The 21,372-nt window shown below is 43.0% G+C and overlaps 1 protein-coding gene across 1 annotated transcript; it reads left to right on the top strand.

Moving 5' to 3' along the window:
- Nucleotides 1-12,855: 12,855 nt before the first annotated feature.
- Nucleotides 12,856-15,688, top strand: cited4b (Cbp/p300-interacting transactivator, with Glu/Asp-rich carboxy-terminal domain, 4b). The gene is made up of 2 exons (XM_034103070.2): nt 12,856-13,079; nt 13,924-15,688. The coding sequence occupies exon 2, from the start codon at nt 13,933-13,935 to the stop codon at nt 14,809-14,811; it is 879 nt and encodes a 292-aa protein (XP_033958961.1). The 5' UTR covers nt 12,856-13,079; nt 13,924-13,932; the 3' UTR covers nt 14,812-15,688.
- The last annotated feature ends 5,684 nt before the right edge of the window (nt 15,689-21,372 follow it).

Below are 21,372 nucleotides of genomic sequence, written 5' to 3'. Positions count from 1 at the left end.
ATGAGAGGGACTGCTCGAAAGTAGGATATTTGGGATATCCGTCGTAGCCAGGGTTTACGATCAGTTTTTGGGTGATTTGTACAGAGGAACAAGTATCACAGCACCGACGGGTGAAAAATAGTGTTTTGGTAACACGGGGTGTTCAGGTAACAAGACTTTGTTATGGAACGCAAAGCAGAGTAGGGGGCTAGTACACCCTCCTGAGGGTCAGATTGTGGATGTCATGCGAGCATAACATGGTGAAAACAATCAGTCTAAATTAACAATCGGGACGGAAATGTTCGGATTTCCAAAGGGAGGTTCTGTGAATAAATTAAAAATCAAGAACCTAAATAATTGAACTATTCATATCTTAGACTGCACAGTAACTTTTAATGTTTATTTTATTAGCTTTTCTTTGTAATGACTGATTTTAAATGCCATTTTCTTAATGTCTTTCATTTTTTGTTTTTGTTTTAATGTTTCTTTTATTATCTTTTACTGTTTCTAAATGCCTTTGTCTGAATGTCTTTCATTTTTGTAAAGCACCTTGAATTGCCTGGTGCTGAAAGGTGCTATATAAATAAACTTGCCTTGCCTAAATGGTTATGAAATGCTACACGAGTACAGCAGCATCGAAGCAGAGGTTTCTTTCACAGCTCTGCAAAACATTTCAAAGTGTTTTTGAAATTTCTCTCACACATCAGCAGCGGTGTTTGGTCTGTGTAGGTGTTTCAGTTCCTCATGGCAGAATGGCACATCTCAACAGGGCGATCGCAGGTTTCTTTTCACAAGGAAGTGGAGTTAAATAAGCTGACTTGGAAATAGCTTCAAAGTGTATTCTTCCCCTTGGCAGAAATGGCATACTGACCTTGTGTCACCATTTTTGAATACACTTCACATCTTGGCGCTGTGAAGTCATTTCATCTTCTGCATAACATTCAGGCTTAGCCAGCTGAATAGAGAAGTAAAACCAGTCAATTGTAATTTCTTTGCTAGCCAGTGATTGATTGATGTTCATTTAGCTGTTAATGGATCAAGCTCTTCCTACATCCAGGACATGGTTAAACCATACACCGCTGCACTTTGCTCAGCATCGGCCAATCAGCTTGCTACTCCCTCACTGTCAATCGTTCCCAGGTACCCCCCTCTATAAAAACACGTATGCTATCATAGCTCCAAAATGGTGAACCAAGCTACCCATTGATATGAAGACAGCAGAGAGTCTACACATCTTTCTTTGCAGACTATATACATTATTCCTTATCTGTTGAGCACAAGCTAGTAGTCACTTGCACAATGAATGAGCAAACACATTCTCATGTACTTTCCCAAAGCTAACATGGCTAATAACATCTGATTGAGGACCTGCCAAGCCAAAGGAATCACTGCCAATAGTTTTTCCTTGAGGCTTTCCTTGGATCTCTCAGGTTGGAGTTTAACATCATATGGCTGGAATAGAGCACACTTACAGCAAACTGAACACCTGAATGCCTGACACTTTATTTCCCTTTTTCACAGTAAACTATTATTATTATAATTAAGTATTTCTTGATGTCACATTTTCATATGATACCATCATTGTACCTGTGAAAAACAACAGGTGGCCGCTATGGAAGGGTTGTGATGCTTGATGTGTTTTCGTGATGATTAAGGAATAAATAAATGATCTATTTAATGCTGTATTATTTCCCTTTTTACAGTCAAATTAACCAATGTTTTTTTTTAGCATTTATTCATCCTTTTCATTATTTGTGTTTGTACCTTGAGTCTACTTTACACAGGTGTTGAACTAGGCAACTTCAAATTAAAAGATTAAAATGCAGTGAAGCCTATGCGTCCGGGCCAGAGGTGGAGGAAGTACTCAGATGATTTACTTAAGTAAAAGTAGCAATACTACAGTGTAATAATATATAGGACCAACTAAAAGTCCTCCATTCAAAGTCATACTAAAGTAAAAGTAAAAAGTATTCGCATTTGAAAAAACACCTTTCCTTTTTTTTACCAAAATAAATAGTACTTGTTTTTAAAATTGTATTAGTACAAATATTGGTGCATTTATGTGTTCATCACTTCAATGTTGCACTTGGTAAAGATGGGGTTAATTTGAACTTCTTTATACACTACTGGTTAACTTAACCTATAATACTTAATAATAATGTGTGTAGAATCATTGCTTGTATTTACTAAACTAAAATAAATGTAGTAGTGGAATAAAAAGTACAACATTTGCCAACCATATGTAGTGAATGAAAAGTATAAATCTTAAGTAAAATACAAGTACCTCAACGTTTAACTGAAGTGCAGTAGTTGAGTAAATGTACTTATAGTTACATGACAGCACAGGTTTCCGGAGCAAATAGAAAGCCGTTATAAAAGATGTGTCAAGCTAGAAAACATGAGCAGTGAAATGTTATTTTGGTCATGAATCTGCCATGTTCCCTGTGCAAATAAGCCTCCTGTTGAACTGCTGCAGTGTCACTGCTCAGAGATTCCTAACAATGACCATCGTACTTTGTGTTTGAAATATCTTTCCATATGTTTCAGGTTTTCCAATAAGAAAATCCTCAGCATGGATCTTGGCTCATCCAATGCCCTTCAATAAAAACGTGTCTGTTTTTAATAGTGTGATGTCTCAATTTGACCACAAAAGGAAAGCACTCACAACTTCATTTTGCTCTGAGAACAGAGCTCTGGAGAATGTCTTTAACAGAGTTCACTTGTACTCGTTCCAGTCCCATGCTGTTTTCTCCACTGACTAAATACCGTGCAGCCGGGTGGAGGTCAAGACAGAGGCAGCAGATAAGAGGGACAGAGGAGAGGAGGGAGAAAGGAGGAGGGAGAGGAGGGAGAGGAGGGAGAGGAGGGAGAGGAGGGCGTACTCCCTGACCGCAGAGCACAATGTCTTATCTTGTCCTCTGTCCTCCCTGTCGTTATCTCCTACACACGGACGTAGAGACTGTACACGGCTGTTTGCTGCTTGCATAAAGGCAAATAAAAATGTCTCACACAAATGAAAGTGTTGTCTGAGTTAAATTATATCAACCAGAGTCTGTTGGAAAATAACTCACACAAAGGTTAAAACTATAAATGGCCAATAAATATTTGAGCATGCATGGGCTCTTAAGTACAAAACAAGAAGTCAGAGTAACTTCCCTCTCGACCCTTACTGCAAAGTGTGTGATGTTGTTTGGCCGACCACCATTTTATTGGATGTTTTATTTGAAAAGTGATATCCTAAATGGCCAGTAGCCCAAATAGACATCATCTTAATGCAAAGTAAAGATTTTTAAGAAAGTGGCACATGGAAATGTATTTGCAAGTGCAGTGCTGGGAGCTCGGTGACGTATTGACCAATACATGTGCTCTCAAATTCTCGAATGAATAATTTTAAAGAAAATGTATCGTTCCCAAAGCCCTTTGAGAGTTTGCAAGCCCACACAGTGATATAGTGACACGCTTCTTTCCTCCCTGAAGACATTTATAGCTTCCTCTATTTTGATCTCTGTCCTCTCAAAGAGATGTCAGTGACACAAATTCAAGTCGACAAAAGTTGTGCAAAAGCTCAAGGTCAGTTTAGTTTGCTTCTACGAGCAAATCTCGAAATGAACTCTCCGAGATGTTTCCTGTTATGCTACTCTCTTCTGCTTCTGACTACAGGTCTCTGCTGTATGCATACATGTACGTTAATTCCTAACCCAACTACATTATATTACCTTCACAGTTCAGGTATTTATTAAATCAGTATTTGTTTCGTGCAGTGGATGGATATGACTATGGACAGCGGCCTTTTGGTTTTTATTCTGTGTCCTCTGATCTTGATTCGTGGTTTCAAACAGCAATATCTAGGGATGAGCCTAGAGTGGATCTTGGATAAACCTCCAGCCCTTGGCTTAGGTCCCCACCCCCATCCCTCTAGTGCCTGCTCTCCTTCTCTGTCTGTCTGTCTCTCTCTCTCTCTCTCTCTCCAACAGGCATACACACACATACAAGGACTCCAAATGCACTACACACACTCTGACTCTGCCAATTTAATAAAGAGAGACTTTGTCATGCGTATCTCTCCCACAGCTTCCTGGCCAGAGTGACAGTGTGGGTGAGTGGAAAAACAGGAAGAGGACAGGCAGACTATAGACAGCTCAAGTGGGCAGTGGATTGGCGTGTGCGTGTGTGCGTGCGTGTGTGTGCTGAAGCCTTATATGTACAGCATATGTGTTAACCCGCTAAGGCATGTGCTCACCAGGACATTGCTCAACATTCAGACGCGATGGTGGTGCAACACAGATAGGGCTCCCCGGTCAGGAAGCAGAACTGGCTGTTTCCTGGAGGGGACGTCTAACTGTCAGCGCCCGGGTAGGAGCGGGATATGACTCCACCATTAGCAGACCTCATGATGGGAAGACCGATGGATAAAGGCCACAGGGGGAACTTTACCAAGACACAGAGCTTTTGGGGGAACTCAATAATGCATGATTTGTGTTTTCTTGATAGTACAGCATGATTGCTCTACTGAATGTCCCTCTGAGGATGAATATATCGGAAAATGTACAGATCTCTCAACTGTTATACAAAAACACTACATAATATTGTGTCTTTTAGAGCTTGGCAGATCTTTTCTCACCACCCCAGGGAGCAAATGTAGCCTTTTCTACAATTTTTTGTTAGTATATGAGCAGTCCACCACTGATAGTCTGCAATATTTTCTCCATTCACCCACACTTTCCCTCGTAATTATTCTGCTGCTGTCCACGATGTTGTAACCAACTGCTTGAATACAAACTATGTGTTCAAAACAGATTTCTGCTGCGAGTGATTCATTTGGTAAATATAGGGAATGACAGCACTGACTTTCAATTTGGGCTCAGCTGTTTAGCAGTCTAGTTGGAACACACAAACACATGAACCCGATGACAGATGCACACACGCACACGCACACACACACACACACACACACACACACACACACACACACACACACACACACACACACACACACACACACACACACACACACACACACACACACACACACACACACACACACACACACACACACACACACACACACACACACACACACACAGCTGTCAGTGGTTTGGGTGTTCAGAGAAGACATTCAAATGCTGCAGTGCATACATGTAGGATATGAATTTTCAGCGTGCAAACATGGCATGACATGAAACTGTGGTGTGTATATAGGTCATATCAAAGGTGGTACGGCGTTTGAACTGCCTCAAGTCTTATTGCGCCAATGTATCAGTAGATGAAACCTGCTTTCGTTCGACAGCCAGAAAAGCTCCCCAGATGGTAAACAGAAAAATAAGATTATGCCCCGACCATTCCAGATTGTTATTGTCCTCTAAAGGCTGTTGGTTCTTGGTGTTTTTGTGGGGCTGAGCTACAGTCAGAACCAACTTAAGTCTCAATGTCGTATTTAAACCTTCTCTCTTCTTTCTGAGAAATCCTGCACAACACAGAAGAACAGACCACAGGTATACGTGCGTGCATGCATGTGTGTGTGCACAATCTTCGCCTGAGTGCACGTGCATGGGTGTAATGTTTGTTTGTGAAGGGGAAAAGTGTCACCGGGTGCCTTAGCCCCGCCACAAACGCGACTCCTCCTGACATCTGTGAGTCAATTAGCTGACTGAAGAGAAAACATCCCTGCCCCCTCTCTCCCACACCCTCCCTTCCCTCCATGCATCCCTTCCTCCACAAAACAACCCCAACCAACAAGCCATCCAGCCAGTTAGGTAGTGCAGCTAGCAGCTCCTGTCTGCCCTGCCTGGTGTGAGGCACTGGGGGAGGGGCGCTAGTCACGGCCAGGGGGTGGGAGGGTAGTGGGGGTGATGAGGTTGGATGTCAAGAATGTGGCTCATGGTCTGCTCTTTTGTGTGTTTTGTGCAAGATGAATAGGCCCATGGCAGGCTGGGGTGCTAGCCGTCCGCAGTGCTCCGTTGACTTGTGTGTTAGAAAAGCCTGAAGGCCCTGTCCTGTCCCTCTTGAAACAAGACAGACGGATAATGAAGGCTGCTGGGTGAACAACTTAAACGCCCACTACGTATAGACATAACTATTTCAATGTGTGATTTCCTCCATGGGTCACTCTCGTCTCCGTATTATGTATGGAGCTTCATTATCTCTCCTTTCTTCTGTCTACCTCTATCGCTCTGTCCATGCCTCCCAGAGCCCCATATCAGGTTAGTTATTGTTTGCTAAGCTGGTGTGGGGGCTGTTCTTCTTGTGCCTTGTGCATCCTATATTCCCTTCCCCTCTGGTCCCCAATGCCCTCCATGTCCTCAGGCTTCTGCTATGGAAATATGCTTCAGTCACATTGCTAATTATTTAAGAGTCGTCACCTCATTAACAGTGCTGGGAGATAATGAATGATTAATAGGTCATTCTTCACATCGTCACCGTGTTCTCCCACCCTCTGACTTCCTTCTTCCATATTGCTACTTGTTTGACAGGTTTTGCAGACTCTTGTTGTCCATCTAGTCTGTATGTCCCCCGCACTCCTGCGCTAAGTATGTACGTTCCTGGAGGTAGCTGGGAACGTCATCAGTGGCTGTAAGGCAGGAAGTGCAGCGAAGGCGACATGATTAGTGTTTGTGTCGACAATGATCCCTCAGGCTAGTAAATGCTGGAGAATAGTGTTGCTTAGAAATGCAGGCGGTGGGCTCGTGGTGCTGACTGTAAATGACTGACATTGCTTGGTAATGAGCCAAACTTGGAAACATGAAACCAGGGAGTCAACTCCGGTCCTATTTGTATAGCTTGCATGAAGTCAGCGTTGGGGTGTGTAAGCACCTGCAGGCACTAATACTGCTTATCATGTCTCCGCTATCATATTAACTGTGCTGGGAATTCTCAGCTGGAGTAAGGCAGTTGTTTCAGTGGTTATCTCTAGCCTCAGACATCCCTGCATGCTCTCGACTTTCTCAGCTAACAAAGACTTTGCATTTTTTGCAGTTACAGTTCTTGATTTTTGATTAACTGAATGAAACTGCTATGACGTGATCTACAACGCAAAACAAACACATTGCGCTGGATTGTTTCATAAGAAACATCTGTACTGTGTAACTTGAAGTTAACATGGTTGAGTAAATATCATGTGACTGAAAGTGCTTTGAGTGGAAGAATGCTGTCCATTTAATGAGGAAGAAAGTCATCTATCTTAGTTAATGGCATCTGTTTTCTTCCCAAAGTATGTTTATCTGTGGTATCCCACAAGGAAGTGTCCTTGGACCATTACTTTTTTACTATTATGTCCATTTAAAATGTACATATTATATACATATATCCGTTTCACAAACTTCTGGAAGCCGGATGCATGATATATATCAAGGAGTGGAAAACAATACATTTGTATTAAATGTGATTATATGTACGACAAGACAGAGGAAGAAACCTAAAATGGGCAGTGCTCAAATTAAAGAGGTTATAGAAATGAAACTATTGGGAGTTACAACATAAAACACTGTTTAATGTGCAGCTCATTTGACAGACATTACTGTAATACTGATGAAAATGGATGCAATAGTTGGACAGAATAGGAGTTTTCCCCTTAAGACATTATTATGTTAATATGTCACAATCTAATTGACAGTCACATTAATTATTACTGTGCATGTGGGGCAGTGCAGCTCAGAGAGAAATGAGTAGAATGCGGATTACATTAAACAACGCAGCTAATATGTTATTATGGTGTGGGAAAGGATTTAATGAACAGCGCGAGACAAAAGTCTATTGCAATAATTTCAAAAATGTAAGAGTTTAAAGAGCTAGTCGGTGTCACGGATAAACTGTTATAGGATATAAAATATAAAATAAATGTATAATATACTACCAGAAACTGAGTTTTATTTTCAGAACCTTTAAATGATGGAGTTCATTCATACAATTGTTTCAATAATTCAATCTATCATATTAAGGCAGTTGGATTGTTGATTGCAATATCCTATTATTGAAAGGACATTTTCATATAGGTTTGTATTGGTTGAGTATTAATTTTGTATGTAAGCACATTTAGATGAATAGATTATAGAATATGAATTATTGTATGCTACAATATTTGTAATAATAGTAATGTAATAATGAGGACTCTTGAAAGATAATCCAATAAGATAAAAAAAACAAAAAGAAAGTACCATGTACTAGTTTCTCTGCAAGGCTGTGGCCAATGAAAACCAAAAAATAATTTGACCAAGTTGAGTCAACTCTTGGATCTTCCATATTTGTAGTTTGTCCGAAGTTATATAGAGATCTACCCATCACGAATGTTCAAGATTGCTCTAATGAAGTGCATCACCGGCAAACAGTGACATACAAAAGCTGTATTAAAAGGCCACATGTTAATTAAGCCTCACATGGAGCAGGCACCAAAGTTGCTGCAAAGTTGCTGCAAAGTTGCTTTAAAGTGGCACATTCCCACCAACCCCATCCAACCAAATCACTACTTTCACTCAAGCCTCACCCCCACTTGTGGCCTCAGGTCTGTGAGTGGCAGTTACCAAGTTTCTCCCCCTCTCTTCCAAAGTCCCTCACCCACTTCTCCAGCACAGTTTGTTTGAGTCAAACCCTCCCCCCGTTAGCCTTGACTCAGGCTTATTGCCTCCTCTCAGCTGCTCGACCTAACAGAGACAGTTGATTGGTGGCTGAGGCGGAGAAGGAAGCCTTGGGAGTATTTATAGAGAGTCTCTCATTTACCAGAACAATAACAACCCCTCCCCCGCACCAGGAGAGAGGCAGACTGACTTTTGGTTTCACATCTTAAATGTGCATAAGGACACATGTTGTGTTGACTGAGGTAACTCTCTATTCATGTTGATGCTGTGCAGCAATTATAAAAGAGAAGGTAAAAGTCTGAGTGATGAGAAATATAGAGAGATCCAGCTCCTGGGATGTTTTAAAAACGAATTCACCATGTAATTCGTAAGTGACCCCTTTTATTCTTTAATGTAATACATTTATATCATTAGAAGTCGTTTGGAGTACTCATAATTCAATTTAACATGATGTGTCCCAAAACACAAACACATTAAATACAGTGTAAATCTATTTTAACAGTTGAGCAAACAACAATTGTTTACAAAGACTAATCCAATAATGCAAGTGAAACCAATTTATTTTAAGGATGTGGCAGCACTTCCTGAGTACTCAGCCTTATGTCTGTACCAGTCATTGCCATAGTTACTGGTAGAAAAAATGTAGGGTGGATTAGTCAAGTAGGTAGGATTGAGTTAGCTGGTTTTAGTTGATGGTGACAGAGATTACAAATAAATTGGATGTTCAGTTCAGTGTCCCCTTGCAAGAGGGTTAGGGTTAGGTTAGGGTTAGGGTAGGTTAACCCTAACCCTAGCCCCGGCCACACGAGGACGAAAACGGCGAAACGCATAGGATTAACGCAAACGCAATCGCAAAAAAGCTTCCGTCCACACGCAATATCCACCGGATAGTGTCTGTCCACACGAGACAGCTCCGTTTAGCTCCAACCGCTGGAGAAGCTGCAGTACACATGCAGGAGCCTGTACGTGGCGCTGTAACTTCCTCCACAAAAGCAGCGAAGAAGCATGGTTGTCATGGTTGCCCTTCTGTTTATTCTCCGTGGTGGGGGCCGAGGGAACCGGGCAGAGTTTTTCGCCAGTCAACGTGTATTAAAGTTTAAATCTTCCGGACAAAATTATAAAAGTGCCGGTCAAAGGTCTTCTTTGTTATTTATTGAGCTTTAAAACAAATGAATAACGACTCTATATAATATAATAATAAAATACATGGAGCTTCTCTTTTTCCTCCCTCTCTTCGGACAGCGTCAGTGTCTGTTTCATGCAGCAGCTGATCCAGTAATGAGTGACCCGGCCGACAGTCAAAATAAACAACTAGTTTAGGTAGTTTGAGAGGTGTCTCCGTCCTGTCAGATTAGACTTCACTTGCGTTTATGTCCATATCGAGAGAAAGATAAATAATCTGAATTCAGTGTGCAGTTTACTTTGACGCGGCAGTGAGCAGCAGAGGTGGGGAGAGGCGGGGCTATTGCCTCATCATTATCAGAAAATGATTGTATAGGGCGACACACGGAGCCGTTGGACCCCCCAGAGCGTATGCCGTTCTATCCACCTTGGGACCCGTTATCGTTTCCTCAGTCGTTTAGTGCCGTATTCGGTCGTCCTCGTGTGGCCGAACGGTCTATATGACACTAAACAGTAACGCAAACGACCGTTTTCGTCCTCGTGTGGCCGGGGGCCATAGTCATCATTACAGACTGCAGAGCCAAGAACAAGTTCAAACCAATTAGCAATTATATTATGAACAAACAAAGCCTGGTATAAAGCTTTGCAGGAAGTACTAATATTGCAATGTACATGTATTATAAACAAGATGGAGCACTTCCCATAGGTTTCTTCCACTTTGCCCCTTTCATTGCGAGGTTTCTTTGGGAGATTTTCCCTGTGCATTGTGAGGGTCTACGGACAGAGGGTGTCATAAGCTGTGCACACTTTAAAGTCCCCTGAGACAAATGTGTAATTTGCTATATTGGGCTGAATAAATACAATTTCATTGATTGATTGATTGATTGTCCAACAGGGAGCCACCAGAATGTGTTTGCTGACTAGCTGCCACATTGAAGAACATGTTCCGCCATTTCCTTGTTCTTTGGTTTTAGGTGTTAAGCTTTTAAAAGCATGATACTTTACATGCCACGTTACAGAACCAGGGATGAAGCTGGTATATGACTGATTCTGCCGGCAGTTCCTCTGTGCAGAACATCAGACTTCCACTCCAGTGAGTGCCTTTGCTCCAGGGGGGGCTCTCAACACACTTCAAGACCCTGGTGAGGAGCAATAAACATTGGCCTCCTCATCTCTACAGATTGTCGGTTCCCTTGAAGCCTGGCGTACAGAGCCTGGGAGCAGGAGCTGGATTTTTGTTATCCTTATTGTAACTTCTTAACTGCTAGAAGATTAGTAACGTTGCCTCAGTCGATGGGAATTAAATGGAGTGCCGAGGCAGATGACGCACAGACAGATTAGATTGAGTTGTGCACAGTCCTGACAAAGCAGATATTAGCTCAATTGTTGTCTGCTCTCAGTATTTAAGAGTCAAGAGGAGCTCATGCAAGGTTGGATAGCTCTAAGAACACAAATAAGTGCTGTTTGGCTACTATTCTTTGGATAATTTAGACTGTGTTTGGAGCATGAAATCAGCGTGAAATTGACCTATCATGCAACTGCAGCATTTTTTTATTGCATTTTATTACAGCCTGGCACAGGGGCGTGTCCAAGCTGGGAATGGAAGCAACACTTCCAGCCTTTTGCTCCTATAAACACAGTCGCATGAACTCTGTCTTGCTCTTTATCCCGGGAATACAAAAAACACATTCACACAAAAGTCAATAAATGGCTCAAGGCAAGGTGTGTGGAGGCACACCATAGACCACAGCCGGAGATGTGAAACATAACATACAGAAAGAAAGCCTTTAAGGGATAAGACTGCAGTATCCGCCGTCTAATTACAACAACGCAAGGCTGTTGTTCAATGGATATATAATTACAAAATGCATATCTTCCACTACAATCATGGCTGATTGCGATTTCATGCAAATATCTTGGGTTTTAAACAGTCGCAGTGATGTGATTGTTGAGCTCCAGAAGGTTTGGGCACATTGTAGCTGCGCTCTCTAATGCAATGACACCATTAGTAGCTTTTGGCCCTGGGATAAAAATAAAGTCTGCTTTGATGCATTTTAAAATGCTTGTTTGTCATATTGTCTCAGATTGCAGAAACCTTGCAAAGACCACACGTTCCACTAAAAGAGTGCTCATCAGAAACTTATGTTGATTGCGTGTTTTCTTTGGACAGTCAGGCAGGGTGAGTTTCTCCGTACCCACACCTAGGAGGGGCTCATTAGCACTAGATTAAAGTGGCTGGACAATGTCAAACAATGACAAACGCCTGCCAGTGGTTGCTCATTTATAGTTGAATTCCCAGGACAATGGATTGGCTTGCTCTCCCAAAGTGGTTCTATTCATTTGCAATTGCAGGCAAGAGACTGTTGTCCTGAAGTGGGCAATCAAGGGACTTGTGCATCTGCAGAGTGGAGGCACACAGAAACATGCCTGCATCCACAGTCAATGCACGTAAACGGGCCGAACACACACCCATGCACAGCAGTAGTTACACTGCCGCTGCAGCCTCTGTGGCCTAGAATAGCACACAGGCCACATTCCTCTGCCCTCCCTCTATCGCCTCTCTGGGGCGAACACTCAGCAGACCGGTGGGTCACACGGACCAACAATGATCTCGGAGATGAAGTGTACATTCACATACCAGGGCAACACTCTCGCTACACATAGGCCACAGAGATAAGTAGGTGCAGACAAGTTGGAAACATGGATTTCTACACTAATGTTATGCTGTCTAACACACACTGGCAGATATGAGCAAGCATTTTGAATTCTACATATGCATGAAAACATATACTGTATATTACATAACAATATAATATATCTATCTGATATATTTTATATATCAATGTATGTAAGTATCTATGTATCAGTGCACATATTTATCTACCTGTCTATGTATGTATCTATGAATGTATCTGATGTATCTATCTATCTAAAATGAATACAAGTTAATGACTGCCCTTGTATTCACACTATTCATCCACAGGAGCAGCAGATACTTATGAAGACAAACAAGACGTCCACATATTCTTTCAAAAAGAAACAGTGGGGAGGAGGGTATTTAAATTGGCTACTGTGTCACAGTTCTCCAACAGCCCCTGTTTTTCTACGCCCATGCACAATTCTATTAAGTAGGGGCCAATAGGAACAAAGAAGAGGCAGGACCGAGGCTCCACCTCTCCCCGACTGCCTTCCTCTGAGCTTTTTAGATGTACATAATCCCAGAGTTGACCCAGAAAATAGGCAGTCGTTTCAAGATCTGATGCGGCAGTCTTTGTGCACACCGTCCCCGCTTGAGCATGAAGCGTAACCCTGTGGAATATATACTGTAATTCAGAGGAGAAGAGGAACACCGTTTAAATAAACGGAGCCGAAGCAAAGTCGCGCAACTTTGTGAAAACGTAGCGGACACGGGTAAGTGATTTTTAACGGATGCATTTGTAGGAGAATTGGGCTTTTGGTCTGTGGTGGTCTCCGGGGCTGCTGCTCCATTGTTTGCATTGCCTTGTTTTAAATTCGCGACTAAACAGATGAATAGTCTTCAGCTACAGGGAACATGATGATTGAATACAAAGATTTAAACCAATCGTTTGGAAGCAATCGTAAAAAAACCGAAACCTTTGTTGGATTCGGTGCCTTGTTAGAAATGTGGTGATTCAGCTGTTGGTGAGATGTTGCATGATGTCAGTGTTCTTTGTTGCAACCTTACGTGCGTAAAACAGATTTTTCCGTCTCAGCTGACATGCAACACAGATTAGGTTTTAAGCAATGCATTACACGATGCATGTATTTTCCTCCGTTTTGTCGATCCCGTCGTGCATGAATTATCTGGTTTGAAAAATGCACCCAAACAATGTATGTTAACCTGTTATTCCGACCTGGGCGTTCATTCTTGGCACAAAGACGTGAGATTGTTAAGAAGACTAAACCAACGTTAGTAGTCGCCAATTGGCACAACAATAGTGCATTTTTTTTCTTTCCGGAAGCGTTTAGTTGGACTTGTGACATTACATGGAAAATATTATCGTTTTCAATGAAGACGAATTGTGTGGTCACTATAGGAAGTGGGAATAAAATGTGTTTGACCCACAGCAATGTAACATTTCCTGCACATCTCACACATGGTACCATTATGTGTGTTCTAGTAATACTGGTTCACATGGTCAGCTGCTAATGCTACATCAGTCATGATCCAGTAGCCGCCCCCTTTACTGCTTCAGAACATCTTCCACTAACAGCTTCTCCTCTCTGTTCCTAGACAGGAGGCATGGCAGACCATCTGATGATGCCCATGAACCACAACTCAGCGGGCGCTAGTATCCACGGTTACAGGATGGGCATGAATGGCGGCCTGCAGGCAGGTCACCAGCAGCATGCCACCCAGCAGGGCATGCGGGCGATGCCCAACGGCCAGATGATGCACTACGGCGGCGCCCAGGCCAACATGGAGACGGCCATGAGGCAGCGGCAGGGCATGGTGGCTGGACCCATGAACGGACAGCTGAACGGGGCCCAGATGGGGCACCACCAGATGACCTCTGGTAACATGATGTATAATGGTCAACCCCAGCAACATCACCCTCAGCAGCAGCATCACATGCATCCACAGCAGCACCCACAGCATCCACAACAGCACCCGCAACAGGCCCAGCACCCACAACAGCAGCAGCACCCACAACAACAACAACAACAACAACAACCACAACAACAACCACAACAACCACAACAGCAGCAGCAGGCGCCGCATCCACAGCAGCAGGCACACCCGCAGCAGCAGCAGCAGCAACAGTTCATGAATGGAGGGTTAACGTCCCAGCAACTCATGGCCAGCATGCAGCTGCAAAAACTAAACACCCAGTACCATGGGCACCCACTGGGACCTATGGGTGGGAACCACATGGGGCCTACGACCCAGTACCGCATGAACCCGGCCCAGCTGGCTAACATGCAGCACATGGCCGGACCCGCTTTGGCCCTAAACGGCATGGACGCAGATATGATTGACGAGGAGGTTCTGACCTCGCTGGTCATGGAGCTGGGCTTGGATCGGGTCCAAGAGCTGCCAGAACTCTTCCTTGGCCAGAATGAGTTTGACTTTATTTCAGACTTTGTCAGCAAACAGCAGCCCAGCACTGTCAGTTGCTGAGAGGAACTGAGTAACGAAGGAGCACATATGGAGACAGAAGAGTGAGAATTGTCCAGGATGGACGCAGAGTGCTTATCACTTTTTATTTAGTGAACACCTCCCTGTACAGCCAAGCCCAGTTGGGTCACAGGGTGCACAGAAGAGAACTCTGGATATCCACAGGGAACACGCAGTGCTCGAGTCTTACATGTGCGAGTGGCCAGAGGGCGGTTGGCTGCAGACAGAGCTCCACCTCTCCCATTTCCTGGACATGAATGTAACAAAGAAATGCTGAAATTCTTTAAAGCCACTCTGAACAATGCTATGACACTGTGTAGCCTCCTAGCCCGGACTCCAAGACAGTTTAACAGTAAAAGGGTGTATTTATTTATTCCTGTCTGAGAAAACTGATATAAAGAACAGCCACCATCTCCAGTTTGGGAACCAGGTGGTCTAAAAAAAATAATCTGAGAGTCTGATGGGGGAGAACATTTAAATGAAGTTCTCAGCTCAAGTTTTTGTTCCCATTCTATTTGGCATAGTATTTAAATGAGCTCAGATGGCAAGGTCGTCTAAAAAAAGTCAGACACAATGGAAGTACAATGCTAACTCATTTGAATGGGAGCCTCATCCCTATTTTAAAAATGGTTCACTTTTGGTTAAGTGCTGCCTTTTTTAGATGTGATGTTCTCTATGAAATCTACTGCTTTTTCTGTATGAAGCTGTATAACTCCAACATGTCCACACTGTTGTGTTCTATTGGAGATGTAGAACCGCCTTAATCGCGCAGATTCTTATTTATTGGTTGTTTATATTGTCCCCTTTTTTTGTGGTCAAGATGGGGGGATGGTCTCTGTGAAGGGGGTTTGAGGATCAATAAAGATGGCCTGGATAGAAATGTGGCCTGCTTTTCCATTCATTGCACAGTTCTTCCCCCGGGCAGTGGAGCGCTAGCTAAGTGCTTAAGTTAACCTGCGGGTGAAGGGAAACCTCAGTTTCTTTCTAGGGAAATGTTTATACAGCTACAATATTAATGCTATTTGAAAAGGATATATATATCTACTCCACATCTCCCGGTGTTCCAATATCTTTTCCTTAACTTGTTATTTCCACTATTAATGCCACTGATAGGAACGTGATTGACACACATCGATAATGACTGACGGTTAGCAAGCAGTATTATATGTCACATCTTAGGTGACATCTCAGGTAAAAACAGTCAAATATGTTTACAACATGTTATCCTGCTGCCATGCGCTGACATTATATGTGGCAAGATAGCCGGTTTAATGGCAAGATATTCATTCAAAGGTTGGTGGGCTCACAAAAGCAGGATTTGAATAACACTGGTTCCTCTACAGCACCACAAACATTTGTTTCTTTTGCTGTGTGTAAAGAGTAATGTGTGTGTGTGTGTGTGTGGGGGAGGTGAAATGACCAAAGAATGCCTACCTTGATGGGGGTTTAGCTGACTTAAAGCTTGTAAGCCCTGACTCAAAGACAGTGCTGCTGTTTCCCTTCTCCCCCAGTGAATGGTCAGAGAATTGGCTTTAAATAATAATACTGTAATTCAAATTCAGAAAAAATCCAGTCTCAGCTACAGATATTTGAAGGAGAAAAAATTATTGTGTTCATTATGACATGAGGGTAAAGAGAATCTCTGTGGTGGATGACTTAGTTGGATTGTTATGTGCCTGCGGGCTATGAAAATGCTTGATTGAGGTCCTGTTGGGAATGTCATCACCGTGTCTAGCTTTTCACATTGTCAACAAAGGCATCTTTAGTGAGTAACGAGGGGGAAATGAGAGCACGGCTAGAAATAAGAACTGCTTATTGCTCAATTTTTGAGTCGACTCTGCCCTTAAAACAGCCTCAGCTCTTCATTTATCCAATTGAGTGATGTGCTCAATTGGAAACGCGGCATGATGGATGATCCAAACTGAAATACCAGGGCCTGAATGTGGGCTTGTTTCAAGTAACTAGCTTAAGGGTGTGTGTGTGGATTTTCTTGGCTTTGCACCGTCAAGAGAATGGCTCATAAGTAGGCCAACAGCCTTGGCACACTGCTTAGTAACGGTTGCAGGTCCATTGCCCAGTGCCAATCTGGTGAGATGGTCTTCTGGTGTGTGGCACATGGGGCATGTTGGCACGCTGTCAGAACTCTGTCGCCTCATATATCTCATAATTGTACGGTGCACTGGGAGCTCCTTGTTTAGCCTCAATTAAATGCAGAGGTTTTGTTTTCTTGATTGTGACTCCATAGACGAATGGTTAACTTTGCTAAACAGCCCTGTTTGCTCTACCAATCCCTTGTTATGACTGCCGCCCGCCTCACATAGGCCAGTCTAGACGCATGCTAAGCAGGGTGGGACACTCGGAGACGTTTACAGTTACTTCTGCTCTTCTTACTCTTGTTTTTCAGCCCACCCACATCAACTGCTCAATGCAACACTGTCTTTCTGTGGCAGCTTGCCGGTTTCTCCATATAAGTCAGAGACCAAAAGCCACATTCTGAAAGAGAGGCAAAGTGAAAGTGACAAGAAATACAGAGATGCCGAGAGAGAATGTTCGGATCTCCCTGATTTACGATTTAGAAATTAGGTGGTGGGTTTTTCCCACAACACTTTTATGATTCCATTTAAAACCCTTCAATAAAACATCAAGCGAGGTATGCTAAATGCATTCCAGGTAACTCCTCTTTTCTGAACTGTATTAGTCTATGCATTGAGCGCTGTCTAGTGGTTTTTTTGTCCAGCTGGTGCGATGCCTGAGCTCGTGGTAACTCGGGCCCTAGCACCAGTGATGGATAGGTGGTCATTTTGGTGTTGTCACGCATGGCCAGGTCTTCGAATGCACACACACATCCGCACACAACCTGATCAAACAGGCTAACAGGGATACCTCAATATCAGTGTGGAGTCAGGGCGAGATAAAGGATTCATGGATCGCTGGTCAATGCGATCCTTACACCTACATTATCCAGGTAGATAACGGTGGATCCATTATTTAAAATCAAATTAGTACATTTGGAAATGACTACATACTAATATGCCATCTTGAAACTGAACAGTGTGACTGAACTGTGTGCTATTTCTGAGAGGCAAAAGAAAAGACCAAGAATCCCCAAGTGTGAATAACTAAAGAATGACCTGATGGTGAGAGGAAAACTTGAGTTTCCAAGCTGAGTTATTTATTGACAACAAGGGGCATGTTTCCATCTCATTGTGTGAAGAGGGTACAAGTTTGAGCTTGTCAGCTTTAAGAGAGTTTGGAGGTTTTTGGCACGTTTTGTCGTAACCTTGTGAATGTTTGTATGTGTAGTGGTGTATGAGTATATGTGCTGACAGGGGGCAAATAAACATCAGCTCCCTCAGGGCAGGGTTCATCCAGTGGTCACGTTGCTCATGCCGAACTTCCTGATTTTCTCGCTGAGCAGTCACCTCGTTTCTCCATCTGACATGAAGTCATATGGTTCCCTCCCTTAGCCTCATCTTCCCATCATAAAGCCCGATCAAATCAAAAGGTATGTGAATGCAACAGGCTTGGAAAACATCAGTTGTTGCACTGTGTGATTCTGCTCCGGGGCTTTTTAGTAAAGCTCAGCATCTTCGAAGCAACTTTCCCTTTTTTCACACGAGGGAAAAACCATATAAACACATCACACTCTTTTCTCAGCATATTTTAGCAGCGTCTCTAATTGTTTGGTTTTCCATATGAAATCCTGCTGAGGAGGCTTTAAATGCCGCCGTGTACCTCCTCGTGAATGCAGTCTCCAGAGGTGAGTTGCTGATTTTGGCATGTCGGGGCAGGTGACACACAGGTTGCTTAGTGACTGGCGACTCCTCCTCCAGCCCCCCTCCCCAAATCTGAGGTTGAATGGTTTGCCAGCGCTTTGAAGTAGAAGGAGGGGGTGTAAATAATTTATTTTCCTGCACACAGCTGACACTTCTCCGTCGAGACGGCTCAAACGCATCGAGGTGTCCCAACAATGTCTAACGCTGGTAAATATTTAAGGGTTGTGTGATTTGCACAGTGGAGCCAAACTGAGCAGAGCTGCGGTTTCGCAACAGTGGCACAAAGTTGACCTTTGTGCCAGCACATACCCAGGAGAGATGACCTTGTAACACAAACCTCTTTGTCTTTTAATTTGTTAGTTTTTCAACTGCAAGGATTAGCAGATGGAAATCATGCAATTGTAACGGAGTCATATAAATTAGATCAAATAAACTCTCAGTTTTAAGAGATAATAACAAAACGTGTGCAATGTAAATCAATCCAAAACAAATAACCCATTTGAAGCTTACATTTCTTTGATAATGTGTCAGCAAGATATATTTACCATGACACTGTACACGTCAATAATGTAGAGGTGAATCTGGCAGTCTTAATAACATTCAGGGTCATGTTATTGAGCTCACCTCTTGTACTGACAATTTGATTTGGCCTGGTTTATTGTGAGCAGGGAAATACTGTGCGGAGAGTTACAGGTTTGTAGCTTGGAATAATGGGAAACAGTATTAGCACAGACCATGTTCAGTACACAGTGTCTTTGTGAGTGGGGTTTTAAGCCTGTGTGCTAATCTGGTGACAGTGGCAAGCACATGCTACCAAAGACAGAGTAACAGGCTATAGGCTGGGGGTGGAATTAATACAAGAGAGCAGTTCTTGTGAGGCTTTGTGTTATCCTGCAGCCGGGGAAATATCCATATATTCTAATATCAACGTGTTAATGCCAAGGAAAATCACATGCATGTCATTCATCCATGTATTTAGTTTTGATGTGTTTATATGTGATCCGTGCACATTTCTCTGCACTCGTGGATAGATAATACCCGTGCTGTCGTGTGACCAACATTTTCCTGGTATGAAAATCCTGACATTATCCGGCCCACACCATCTGTAGGCACGAGGCTGGCTGGGTGAGCGTGTTGGGGTGAGGGCTGTCAAGACAACTGTCTTAGCAGATATTATCTCCCAGTCAAAAGGCTCTGGAGACAAGCAAGCAGAGCAGGTCAGCAGCCTCATTTATACAAGGTAATGATATAAGAATTTCTAAAAATATGTAGCTAGACATGGCTGTCAGTGTGTTATGAAGATATCAAAACATATTTTGGGTTTAAAGGTGGCTTTCCCTGAGATGTTAATTTTTCAATTCCTCATTATTTGGTTATTTGAACCAGTAGATGCTTAGTTCTACTGGTGACAAATACAAAATAATGTAGTCCAAAATGTTGTGTGGAGCTCACTGTTAACGTCTATTATAATATATAAAATGAATACAAATAAATAAATAAACGTTACAGTAACAGTTTGATTATATCCAGAGTAACAGTGTGGTCCTCACAATACTGTACTATCCTCATCAAAAGAGCAACCTGACAAAGAAATTAAAAGACACCATGTTGTGCTCCGAGGAACGAGGCCAGCAGGACCCTCACCCCAAGGCAACTCAACTGTCAGCCCAAAGGCATGCTGGGTATTCTGGTGAGATCTGGAGATAAAGTGGCTCGCGAGCATCTTATGTTTCTATTGCTTCTCCTAAACTGTGCCCACACTTGCCTGCAGAGTGAAAAATGCCAGGCTTGTTCTGCAGACAAAACGGTAATTCCCTGCATAACACCGCAGCTTCAGGTGTCACGTTATGGGAAGGAATGAATTCTGCAGAAATCAAGACCTAAGAAAGTCGTTTTTTTCTCAGTTATGACTGATCTGCAGGCCCGCAAAACCTCCATTTCATACCGAAACTGTCTCTGCTCGACATGCTGTACGGCTACTGGGGCGAAGACTTTGGATGCAGATGACTGCTCAGCATTGTAGGTAAATATCAAGGGGAGAATTCCCCCAAAGTCCCCAGTACCACTGTGTGTCATAACAACACAAATAATCCATCACTCAGAGAACTCAGCCAGTCATGTTGAATATACAATACTAACAGGCCTGCTGCCATATCAGCCACACTAAAATGGCACCTGATAGAAATCACACTATAGTGTTAGATGCCTAAGCAAAAGCTCCCTTCACAAACACAATATGCAGCACAAGGAGCTGTTATTTCTATAAATAGCGTTGGCTACCATTAGGCCTACACATCAACAACACAGGCATCAGCCACGAGCTGTGCGCCTGTCACATGTGCCTGAGCAGAACACACAAACACAGCACAGATTGTGAGTGTGTCATATGCTCGCACACAGACAAGTGCATTCATACTCATCCATGTCAGTTAGAAGCACTGGGTTTGGTCCCTGCGTTTGGGCGAGACGTTTTACTGTTTTCACTCGGAGGATGTGGTAAGATGTTCAGTTTAATGCCGAGTCGCTTCAGTACACACAAGTCATTTTTTTTTCGCCCACAAGCCTATTAGCCCACTCATGTACTGACAGGAACAATGACAGCAATATTTACCAGAAACAGCATGGACAATAGGCTGACATAATCAGAGAACAGAGGGGTTTCAACTCGTGGAAAATACATGAAATTACTAGAAAGTAATTCAGGAGAAATGCGGACAAAAGAGCAACAACAAGATAAGGAATCTTAACGCGATGTTAAAATATCTCTCAGATGATCATGCAGAGTGTA

Source organism: Pseudochaenichthys georgianus, chromosome 16 (assembly GCF_902827115.2).
Source record: "Pseudochaenichthys georgianus chromosome 16, fPseGeo1.2, whole genome shotgun sequence".
NCBI lineage: Eukaryota > Metazoa > Chordata > Actinopteri > Perciformes > Channichthyidae > Pseudochaenichthys > Pseudochaenichthys georgianus.
The sequence above is the reverse complement of the archived record's forward strand: the minus strand, read 5'-3'. Positions and strand labels throughout refer to the sequence as shown.